This window comes from Alligator mississippiensis, chromosome 5 (assembly GCF_030867095.1).
Source record: "Alligator mississippiensis isolate rAllMis1 chromosome 5, rAllMis1, whole genome shotgun sequence".
Classification (NCBI taxonomy): Eukaryota; Metazoa; Chordata; order Crocodylia; family Alligatoridae; genus Alligator; species Alligator mississippiensis.
This window is the reverse complement of record NC_081828.1, coordinates 51,391,061-51,403,268: the sequence shown is the minus strand read 5'-3', so window position 1 is coordinate 51,403,268 and position 12,208 is coordinate 51,391,061. Positions and strand designations below refer to the sequence as shown.

The 12,208-nt window shown below is 47.0% G+C and overlaps 1 protein-coding gene across 3 annotated transcripts in view; it reads right to left on the bottom strand.

Annotated features, from left to right (window-relative positions):
• TDRD5 (tudor domain containing 5) overlaps window positions 1-12,208 on the bottom strand; it is a 44,641-nt gene that overhangs the window by 12,671 nt on the left and 19,762 nt on the right. For 2 of the 3 annotated variants that reach the window (XM_059728363.1, XM_059728362.1), the window contains exons 12-14: window positions 11,804-12,004; window positions 7,886-8,047; window positions 981-1,031 (exon numbers count right to left, since the gene is read on the bottom strand). In XM_059728363.1, the coding sequence (XP_059584346.1) occupies window positions 981-1,031; window positions 7,886-8,047; window positions 11,804-12,004 (414 nt within the window). The remainder of the gene's footprint in view (window positions 1-980; window positions 1,032-7,885; window positions 8,048-11,803; window positions 12,005-12,208) is intronic. The other variant, XM_019500226.2, reaches the window with a different exon arrangement.

The following is a 12,208-nucleotide window of genomic DNA, read 5'->3' as shown; positions in this document are numbered from 1 at the left end:
CTTGTCTATATCCATATTCATGTTTTCTAAGGAACTGTAGTCCCCTTTTATTTAGTCCACAGAAAAGGTTCAGTAAGCTTGTGATAATTACTGAAACGGACCAAAAAATACTGCACATCTACATTTGAGGCCTTTTTACATATTGAACACCAGTAACAGTGCTGTAGCACCAATCAATATAAAAATAGGAAGTTTCAACAGGCATGAGATATTTGATAACTTTCACATTGCAGAGATTTCTCTTTTATGCCATCAGATTTAAAGCACTTATATACAGAATCTGATCTCTTGGGACATTCTGCTTCTCTAATTACTTTTGCTTTCATTTAAATACAATGTATCCTAATGAGTTCATATTTATTTGCTATTTAAAAAAAATAAATCAATAAGCTGTACTCAACCATCCATTTGTTTTCACCATCTTTTCTCCTTCCCAACTTCTCATTACAACATCTACTCTCCCAGATGAGGCCAGAAAAATATATTATCTTCATGGCTTTGTTTTACACATAGCTCTGCAAGTGAAAACAACTACCACCATACTATGTTCATGATAAAAATCTGAATGAATTCCAAATTAACTGGTCTCTCTTCCCCCTCCCACTCCCCCACCTCTGGTTCTAATGTTTCCTTTCTAGAGTTACTGGTTTACTAATGCATTTTTACCTACCACTGCATTAAGATGAATTTAAATAATGTTAATCAGATGATCCATAACTGGCAGCATTTCATGAACATGAACAGCAAGGATTTTTCAGCCTCAAAGGCATACATATGAATGATAGATTTCTTAACCAAATATAACCTATTTTTAATAAAAAGTTATTCTTTTTCCACTAACAATAATTCAACATGGCCCAGAAGTCTGAAATACATCACTGGCACTACTGTTTCTTTTGTAATACCTTTCTACATAAATGTTAATATAAACTTTTCAATCACGAATGGGGAGTATTGAATAAGGAGGCATCTTTTGGTACCTTTGCTACAGACTGTAACAACTCTGTTTCCTTCTGGTCACCCTGAGATCCCTAGAAAGACACAACAGCTTGATTTCAGCTTTCTGTGTACATATTCTTTTTTACCCCAATTGTAAAGCTCTTTTATATTTTTTGTAAGTGATATATAAAACCCATGCAAAGAGCTGTACTTGGTATATCAAGAACTAACTCATAACTAGGGGTCTACTGAACTTGAGATGACTGCCAGCAGATTTTGTAGGTAGACCACAGACTGGACAGTGGACTGCCATTTTTGTGGGCTGAACACAGCACCCCCCCATGCCTCTAATTGGCTGAGGGGCCCTGGTAGTCCCAACCCTCCCTCCAGATTGTCAGATGACCCCCAAAACTGTCACTTGCTTAATAACGCATCAATTAATGGCTTCCGCAGGCTTAATCCCCTGACCTCCATCTCTGTAGGGTGAACACTTTACCCATACACTGAGATGGCACAGTCAGAGTCCATTGAGTTCACTGGAACGATGAGGCAGCGCTTTGCCAGGGTGTAAAGATGTGGAAACGGGTCACAGACAGAGTCCCAGAACACAGGCACAGGCATTTGGCACTCTCTGACAGAGTTCACATAAGCAGCACATTCATTGTCAGGCTCTTTCCCCTCCCCCATTCCAGGATTGCTTGCAGTAGCTGAGGGTCAAAATGCAGCAAAGGCACCTGGTTGGGGTCCAAAATGCAAACAGCACTGAGGAAGAGGAGAGCTGGTTGTCTGAGCCATGGTGGCAGTGACAGGTCATATCTGTAGTATTGGTTCAGCTTCACAGCTATTACCTGGAACAGGTCCCCTCTGAGCTGGTTTTCACAAGGACAGTGTCCCAGGGGGACACAAGCGGAGGCTCTGGAGAACCCTCCTGCAGCGGGACCCGAGGCAGGGTTGACCCACTCGAAAAAGGAAATGAAAAGCCCTGAAAATGGGGCATACTTATTATTTTCAGGAAAAACAGATCCGTGCTGAGAGGAACCACCCACACGGTTCATGAGCCACTTTTATTGCTGGCTGGGAGTGGCGCCAGTGGATGACATTATCAAAAATCGCCACCTGGCTGATTTAAAAGCCAGCGGCAAGGAAATGGAGGGGAGAGCAGCAACGCCAGAGCCAGAAGGCAAGACTGCTCTCCAGGCTGCACACAGGTCGTGTCGGCAGCGGGCCGCAGATGCTGGTGAGTGTCGGGGCCTCCCTCAGGGGTGAATGCGACCCAACATCTAGGTCCCAGGGACACACCCTGTGGCCAGCACCTGGTGTGCACTCTAAAGTTGCTAGACAGCGCCTATATGAGGCCAGGCGGGTGCAGACAGCTTGACAGTTCTTGTGATGCCTTGTCTTTGACTCAACTTATCAAGTCCATCGGTTTGTTGTGTGCAGAGAGGATCATAACCCACCAGTCTTCAAACCACCTCAGGAGTTCCATGATCTGGGTGGTACTGTCAGCCACAAACATCACTTAATTTTGAATGTCACCTCACCCTAAGAGATCATGAAGCTTCAGCAGGCAGTGCTTACTGGGTATGATTTCCAGCTCCTCACTCACAAGCTGCTAGTAGCGCTGCAAATGCTTGGTGTGATAACGGACCACACTGAACCATAAATTTCACTGTGTGAGCACAGGCTCTGCTGGCAGCGGTACAATGCCATGTGAATCCCCACTCTGACTGGCAACGAACTCCCTGTACTGGACCTTATGACCTGGACAGTGCTTGAAGTCTTTTTTGAAAGAAGACACCAAGCTATTTGGGGAACTGTGTGCACCAGATGTCACTTACTAAGGACACATTGTGCGCACTGTAGGTGACACGAACAGCATGAGGCAGCATTCCTTGAAGCACATTGAAGAAAGCCTTGCGCATGTACATGGCACTGTCAGACAGGAATGCAGAGATCTTGTTAAAGACTATGCCAGTGGCCTCCAACATTAAGTAAGAGATCACCTTTGGCATTTAAAAGCAACCCAAGATCTGTGCACCGCGGCCACTCCCCCTCTCTCCCCCCACTCCCTCCCCCACCCAACAGGTAAGTCTATGGGGAGGGAAGAGGGGTGCAGATCAAGGCAGAGGGAGAAAAAATTATTTGAGGGCATACCTCCCCAGCAAGTAAGTCCCACCCGGTCATGGCCCCACTCAATTTACCCCTGCTCCTGCCTCTGTGGCACTGTCCCTCACTGCAGGGGCCTCAATCTAGCCCCCGCTCCTTCCCTCCCCCACAGACTGACCTGCTGGGTTGGGGTGTGCATGTGCATGCACACAGGCACCCAGCTCCCCACCCCAGCCTTGGATTGACTCCAAGAGGCTCCAATATCTACTGGTGGATCGAGATCCACTGGTTGGTGACCACTAGTCTATGCCATAGCTGACAATTATCTTCACAATGGCTTGGGACATGGTAGGAAAAAAACTGACAGACATGAGATGGACTGGCTCTGTTTACAACACAGGCAGATCACAGTCAGTCCAGCTCCCCAGTGCAAATAAAATGTGCAGCATGCACTTATCTTGAATGTCAGTGGCTTCATCAGCCACAATGGAGAAGGAATGATACTCTGACAAGGCATCTTTCATGGACTGTATGTGCAAAACAACCACTGCAGGGAGACAGCCTTGGCAAAGCTTGTTCATACATGGAAAACTGCCATTTGGCACATTTTGGTTCAGGTAGCCCCTTAACTGCAGGTGATCTATTTCTCCAGCAGAATGTTCAGCGCCAGGAAAGCCTCCACAAGAGAAAATGCCACCTCTTCCCTTGCCAAGCTGCTTTCTGTGGTCCTTTTCAAGAGGGAGGGCAGGGTCCCTTGCTTCTTTCTCTAACCTTCAGCCTCTGCAACACCCTCCTCTTCATGTGTGCCTTGGACTCCAAGGGTGCCTGCATACGAGTGCAGAGACTGCTCCAATGTGCAGTAATTATAGCGCGTCGGACCAGACTTGATTAAATCGAGTCTGCTGGACCATGATAAACAGTGCAGTCCAGCAGTCTCCCTCATCTCATGTATCAGAGTCCCCACACTTAAAAATGGCAGCGGAGGCACTTGAGCTAAAACTCATTGAACAAGCTTTCATTTAAGTACCCCGCCGTCATTTTTAAGTGGGGGGACACTGATACACAAGACACTGCAACACTTTAATTAGAGTGGCTCTCGAAGCTATTCTAATTAAAAGGGCCACCCCCCACCCCTCGAGCATGTGTAACAGTGCCCCTAGCCTAGGTGGCAGAAGGCCGAGGCTAACACAGCTTAGCCCCTCTGAACACAGGGCAGTGGTGGCAGTGGCTAGAGCTGCAGGGCAGCCCGGGCATGGGCTCTGGGCGGCTGCAGCTGTGGGGAGGGGCATGCACAGACACAGAGTCAGAGCCTGCAGCAGCCTGGCAGCGTGCAGAGCACTGCCCAGTAGGACTGTGCGAAGCTTCAGTCCCTGATTTGATTCAGCAGAGATTTGGCGGCCGAATCTCTGAATCCGAATTGAATCGGGAGACCCTTTAATCTCTCCGAATCAAATCAGAATCCTCCAAATCAATTCGGAGAGATCCAATGATTCAGACATAGACACAGTTTTAAATTTTTTTTCTGCATACCTCAAGGTAATAGGTGGCTCATGAATGCTGAGATGCTAGGGTGGATGAAGCGTCCCACAGGAGCATGGGGGGCTCCCCAGCGTGCTTAGCAGCAGACCTGGAAGTGGACCAGAAGCTCTTCTGGTCCACTTTCAGGTCCACAGGGAAGCACACTGCGGGGGGCCCCCAAATCAACAGATCGAATCAATGTCCCCGATTTGGGCCGAATCCGAATTGAATATGGCCCGTTTCGCACACCACTACTGCCCAGCACAGCAGGTAAATCTGTCGTGGGGACAGGGTGTGGGGGTGCAGATCGAGGCCCCTGTGGTGAGGGAGGGAGTGGGGCAGAGGCAGGGACTGGGGTGAATTCAGCCCCAGGGCCAGGGTGGGTGGTGGGACACTGGGAGCCCAGGAGGTTTGTCCAGGGGTGTCAGGGAGTTCTCGTTGCTGTGTACACCTGGCAGAGGCCCGGGGGACATGTGCCCCCTGGATTTGTGTGCGGGGTAGAGGCGGCCTGCCGCTGCGGGCTGGGCTCTACGCCCTGCATGAAGCAACATGGCATCATGCTGCTGCTGCCCCAAGAGCAGCGTGACATTACATGTCTGCCACATGGGGGGTGCTGAACCCAGACCCAGTGGCAGCCTGCCTCCACCCCACACACAGATCTGGGGGTCACATGCGCCCCGGGGCCTCCACCAGGGTGTGTTCAGCAGCAGGAGCCCCCCTCAATGCCCTTGGACAAGACACCCAGGGTCCTAGGTCCCACCACCTGCCCCAGCCCTGGGGCCCCATTCACCCCAGCCCCTGCCCCACTCCCTCCATCACCGCGGGGGCCTCCATCTGCCCTTCCCCATGACAGACTTACCTGCAGGGGGAGTGCATGCACTCAGCTCCCCCAAATATTTTCTCCCTCTGCCTATGGCCCCTAGTGCCAATCTATGTGTGTCTCCTGGACACATCCAAAGTTACATTGCAGAAGAGTCTGCCTCCATCTACATGCAAGCTCCCAGCAGGATATTGTCTTGTAAGGTCCAGCACCAAAACATATTTGGCAATCTTAGAGGATTTCATCCCAGTGGCCATGTTGAAGAATCCTCTTTGGTTAGCAGCATGCTGCAGCAGCATGCTTGTGAGCACTTTAAACCCCTCTCAGCTTCCCTAGCTGGCCCCTGAACATGTCAGGGACTCGGCCTCTGGTTTGCTCCCTTCCCCCCTCCCGCCCCATTTTTCAGGACACAAGGGCTGCCTACCCTTTTCTGTTCTTGCAATTTTCATTTTGGTTTTTTCCCCCTCGCTCAAGTGATTTCATGCTTTTTTGCAGGGCCCAGGCTTTTTCACAGAGCCCTAGCTTTTTTTTCCCCCTGCAGAGACTGCCTGAAATCAGTTTCCACAAAAATCATGAAATCACGATTTCAGTGGGCCCCTACCCATAACATACAGCATCTCAAATGACATAAGCAAAAGTTATAAAGAACAATCCTGCATAATACATGTAGGAATTTAGATGAAAAAAAGAAATTAGCTGTAAAGTTTCATATGCTGACAAAAACCATTATCCTCAAGGGTGCAGCACCATTATTTGCTATTAAAGTAGCATATAAAGGTTGTAATTAAGATGAGGTCCGATTGCATCGGCAGTTCATACAAATGCAGCAAGAGACAAAGCCCCACCCACTCTGAATAAACATTCCAAAAGCCAAAGAAAGGATTGTTCTCTCATTTTATTGATAGGGAATATAGTCCATAGAGGTTAAATGATTTACCCATGGTCACAGTTGGTTTGTTGCAAAACCAGGAAGTGAACCCCGATCTTTGAGCCACTGCCTTACTCCCAAAGTCAGCCCTAAACATCTCTCACATTTGTAAACTGAAATGATTATATGAAGCTTACAGCCCATATGACACGCTTTCAGTGCTGGGAGGATACTAATACCCAAGGTTGACAGTTCATCTCAAGTTTCTCTGATACAAAAACCCAGTCTGCTAAAGAGAGAAAACTGGGCAAAGCTAAAAATTACTAAACATGAAGCTTAGATTTACCCTCGTTTTAATAATCTCTGAAACCATAACAGAAAAGTCTCTCTTGTACTAATCATATCATGGAACATAGGAAAGTAAGAAAAGCATAGAAAAGCAACATGACAGGATGAGATATTACCTGAGAACTGGTGCCTCATGACACTGTGCCGCAGAAGCACTGGTAATTCAGTATAACAGAGGAGCAAATAATGTATCTTTATTAACATTTCTTCATTCATGGATGGAGCATTAGACTCAAGAAACAAGTTCTATTCCCAGTTCTGTTACTACTGGGTGACACCGCAATGCCCCACTTTTACACATTTCCCCATAAGCAAGATACAGACTATAATTCCTTCCGTGGTATAGTACCATGAGATCAACTGGTGAAAAGCACTGTCAGAACTAGGTACTATTATAACAAAATATTTCTGAGTGAAGCAGTTGCATAAAACCAATGCCTTGCCACACCCAGAATTACTTTACTTTCAATAATTTTTAATTAAATTTTGAATGATCAAGTCAAACTCTTAATAGCAAATTCTAGAGTTGGCAGTAGGTGGTTATGGCATCTCTTTAATAGCTGATGCCACATAGCCAAAAATGCAATGAAATGCTGTGCCCATCCCAACCCCCCCAATAAAAGCAGAGGAAGATTAAACCAAATAAAAGTGATATGGAAGGGAAGATTGGAGATATGGAAGGGAAGGGAAGATTTTGAAATTAAAGTTAATTTTAAGATAACTTTTAAGATAATCTCATGAGTGAAGTAAAATTTGAGTTCATCAACGAGAACAGAAACAAAATCACCAGGCAAAGAAGCCTCTTTATACTTAAGAAATGAAGGCATATGAAGTAACTGACAGGATCAGACTAGCTGACAGGATTAGATGAGCAGAGAAGAAGATGAGAAGTCCAGATGCTTATTTTCTAGAACAGTGGTTTCCAACCTGTGGTCTGTGGACCCCTGGGGGTCTGCAGACTATGCCTAAGAGGTTCACAAAAGATGACTATGGTCAATCAAAAGTATGTGAATACCCACACTTACAATTCAAAGGGGTCTGCACCTCCAGTCAAGATTTCCAAAGAGGTCTGCAGCTCCATTTGAAATTTTTTAGGGATCCACAAATGAAAAAAGATTGAAAACCGTTGCTCTAGAATACATATTTGTCCCCCATCTGCACATTTTTTGTCTGATATTGTACTGCAAGGAGCTAAAAACAAAAGTATATACATCCAGTGGACTCTCACAACCCAAAGCTGTTTTTTTAACCTCATCATGGATACAGAATAGCAAAAAGCCTCTTACCTGGTCATGTGATTCACTCTCACCTATCTCTGGATTTGCTGTCCCATGGACTGTACTAATACATTTCTGCTGCTGTGAGTGAAAGTCTTGCCCTGCTGATCCAGCATTCTGCTCCAGACTAGGCCGAATATATAAAGCTGAAGGGTTCAGTTCTTCAAAGCCCTATTAAAAATACAGTACAGAACAAGAAAAGGTACTGTGATTAGCAGAACTAGTTACAATACTGAAAAATTCTAAATGATTTTAGAAACATAGACTAGTAACTTGAGAATGATCTGCTACAAAGTTTAAGATGTTTTTCTTCAGAGACAAAATATCCAATGAGTGACAGATGGACATAGAATGCACCAAAAAAATCAAATCCTATGAATCTTGACACAAGAAGCACTATTCAGTTTACTGCTTAAAGCACAGGAGGCATCTTTACATGTGCTCTGGGAGTGGAGGGGGCATTTAATTACAGTGGCTCTCAGAAGCCACTCTAATAAAAGCGCCTGCAGCATCTCATGTATTCCCATGCTTCAAAATGGAGGCGGGGCACTTTACCTAAAAGCTTGTTAAAGCACCCCGCCACCATTTTGAAGTGTGGGGACGCTGAATACACGTGATGCCGAGGTTGCTGGAGCATGCTAATTAACACACTCCAATAGACTTGATTAACCTGGAGTATATAGGCACCCAGGGACTCTAAATTCCTCCTGCTACATCACTATGGGTGGAGGGGGGGAGCTCCAGCCGGGAGGCTCTTATCCCACTACATGGGGCTCTGGATCCAGCTCCTAGCTGCCTTCCAGTGGGTGGAAGGCAGCCAGGAGCAGGAGCTGGAGCTCCATGTGCAAGTGCAGGAGCTGCCTGGATAAAGCTTCCTTCCCGCCTGGAACAACACAGCATGGGAAGGAGGAGGAGCCACCACAGGAGGTGAGGGGAGCCCAGCAGCACCCAGGCGGCTGCTACTGCACTGGGAGCAGCCCTGCCAGTAAACTGTGCACACTGGCTAGGACTGGGGCCAGCAGGAGTGGGCAGAAACACAGTGCTGGCTATCCCAGGCAGGGCTTACGCCCATTTGGAGCACTGCAGGGGCAGCTGCGGGCCAGATCCAATCAGTTGGCAGGCTGGATCCAGCCCATGGGCCATACTTTACATATAGTACATACATACAGGTCATGCTAAAACAGTAGTGACTTTTTCAGATATTGTCCAGGTAAGCCTGAATTATAAAAAATGGTCCACAGAATGATTTTATAACTTAGATCAAGAATAGGCAACCCCTGGCACGGGTGTCAGAGCATAGCACTCAAAGGCATTTTGCTTGGCATGCACACCTCGCGACACACAGCAGGAAAGGGACCAAGGCTGCACTTCCACAAGGATCAAACCCCTTGTGGCTCTCTTGCCATCTGTCCCTGGCATGCCAATATCTTATAATTTGAGGTCACGGGTATTTTTGGCACTGTCCAAAAATGTTGCCAACCCCTGACTTAGATCAAGGATTGTCAACCTAAGGACATGGGACTTCAGTGGCTTTTGGTAGGTGGGCACGCTGGCTGTGGACACTCTCCTCATGCTGCCACAGGGACAAGAAGCAGCAGTGGTCGGATCCTAGTACCCACCTGTCCACCCACCTCTGACCCAAGGCAGTCATTCCAGCCTGCACCTGAGAAAAGTTGCCCACCCCTGGCCTAGATGCCTGCTTAAGCTCTGGTACTTGGTGTAATTAATTTAAATATGCCTTTATAGCAGAATTCATTTACACTTGCCAAGGAAGCCATACTAGCATCTTTTATACCAGAATGAAAGGCCTGTTTACTAAAAAAGTAAACGGATTCCCACGGCTAATGTAGACGAAGTACACTTGATTATCTTGTACTTCTAACAGACAAACCAATTGGACAAAAATCAGCAGGAACCTTACTGTCTCACTTAGGATGGTTATTTCTAGAGCCAAAGTACCAGAATACCACAATGGTTTATTCTTCCTGACCTTTCAAAACTGATGAATTTCAAATGAATGGAAGAGGATGTTTTCATTAATTTTCTGGGTAAATAATATGCTCTTAAAAGTTAGAAGCTGAAAAAATTGGCAAGGCCTAGTGATAAAGCAGAAAGGTATCTGACAGGTACATTAATCTTGACCTTAAGACCCTCTCTCAATGTTATCAGTTCTGGGCTGGTTTTGAAAACATCTATAACTAGTTTTATTTAATATCATCTACCATATTTTCTTACATACAATGTGCCCCACAATAAGATAAACACCTTGCTCTTCAAAGGCAAAAAATGGAGGGGGGGTAGCTTTCCTTGTAATAAGTAACTGAAGGGCTAAGGACAGAAATTACACATAAACCGATATAAGTTATCAGAAACAGGTTCAAATTTGAAACACAACAGAAGTCCAGTGCACATAAACTGTTTTCAAAATGGCTGAAACTGGTTTAAGATAAGCCTGGATGGATGTAGCTTTGCAGGGTGGGCAGGCTAGCCTTGGCCCAAGCTAGCTGCTCTAGCTGAGCAAGGTGTGTTCTAGTGCTCCCCGGCTTCTGGCCTGGGCCACTGCAGGCAAGTGGCTGCATTTCCACAATCAAAAGTAAATATTTGCTTATTGGTTCAATCTACACTGTAACAGGGGGCCGGTCAGAGTCACCGTGCTCTCCCCTGCCGCCTCCTCTACCGTGCCAAGCTGCCTACTAGCACCCTCCAATTCTCGCCCGCCACGACTTTGTTCTAATGTATATTTTATAGGGAGGCCGCCTTTCGTCCTCCTGTCCATGGTTCTCCTGTTATCCCTAGTTCCTCTTCTGTATTGGGTGTTCTGTACACCCCAGCCTTATGGGCTATGAGTGGCTCCAACCATCCCTGTACCACGCCTCAAGCCTCACAGATGTAACTGACGTTGTTCAGTCTCTCTCTCCGCGCCCCCTCTGGCGCTCGGGCTCTCCGCGGCCCTGTCTCTCTCTCCGCGCCCCCTCTGGCGCTCGGGCTCTCCGCGGCCCTGTCTCTCTCTCCGCGCCCCCTCTGCTTTCTGGCACCCAACAACCGCGGACCCCTCTCTCTGGGGCTTCTCACATGCCCCCACACTCTCTGGGGCTGGGGTCAGTGTACCCCGAATGCTGCGCTCTCGCTGGCGTTGGGGTCCCCACATGGCTGTGAGTCCCCTATGAGGCCTCCTCCATCCCCTCTTAGCCTCACCCAGACCACCGGTCACAAACAGCAAACGAAACACAAGCCCCTCAGCTACAACACAAACTCCAGCTGTCCGGCTATAACATTAATCCAGTCACCCCTAGCCTGCTCCATCCTTTACCAGTCTCAACGGCTGATGCATTCAGGGCTCTTCCCTCTGCTTGCTCCGGCAGGGCTCCTTGTCTGCCGGCAGGGAACTGCCTCCTGCCTGTGATTTATATAGGAGCCAGGCCCTGCCTTCTTCTCAGCTAGCTAGGCAGGTGTAGGTCATTAGTTCCCTCTAGTTGCCTCAGCAACCGGCAGCTGAGGAGTTATCTCGGCTCTCCAAGTAGCAGGTACCTTAGTGCCCTGCTACATACACAACTTAGACTAACCTGCAAAGATTGAACTGATTCAGACTCAGGCTTTTTGACTGTCTGTACTTAGCTATGAGCAACAGCTAGAGAGTTGAGCCTGCTCATTCTTCTGCTCTCTGTGGATCATGTGCAGAATTTACTTTTGCTTTTGTCTGGTAAGTGGCAGAAACTGCTCTTCCATATTTCCTTACATATAATGCATTTTCTTGCATGCACCAATTTCTAGCAGATGGTTTTTGGAAAAAAAGGTGCTGCTACAGACAAGAAAATATGGTATATAAAAAGATGCCTATCACTTATAGCTGAATGTACAGTAGATACCACAATATAATCCTTTCCTTCAACAGAGCTGCCCAGACCAGCCCCCTATGCCTTACTTTACCTTGGAGGGAAAGTTTCCTCTACAGATGATAACAAGGCCCTCTGATCTCAAGACATGGTGGAGGTAGATATCATCATCTGAAGATGTGTCACACAGGAAGAGGTGAAGAACTCCATTTACATATTCATCCACCACTCCCACCAGAGGCTTCAGGCTGCATAGCTTCTGGAACTGGAGAACTGCTTTGGATGTCCAGGTTCCCTTGGAAAAAAGAGGAATAAACAGATTACTGTAAACAGCTCATCACTAGTCAAGTAATTCTTCTGTTCACTCCAAGGACATTTAGTGCAGGAAACAAAGTACATCATAGGCTGCAAAACAAATGGACCAGGTTTGAAGAGCAAGAAATCTGGGGACATGCAACATACTCCAAAATGAACCAGACAAGCTGCCCAACACTAAATT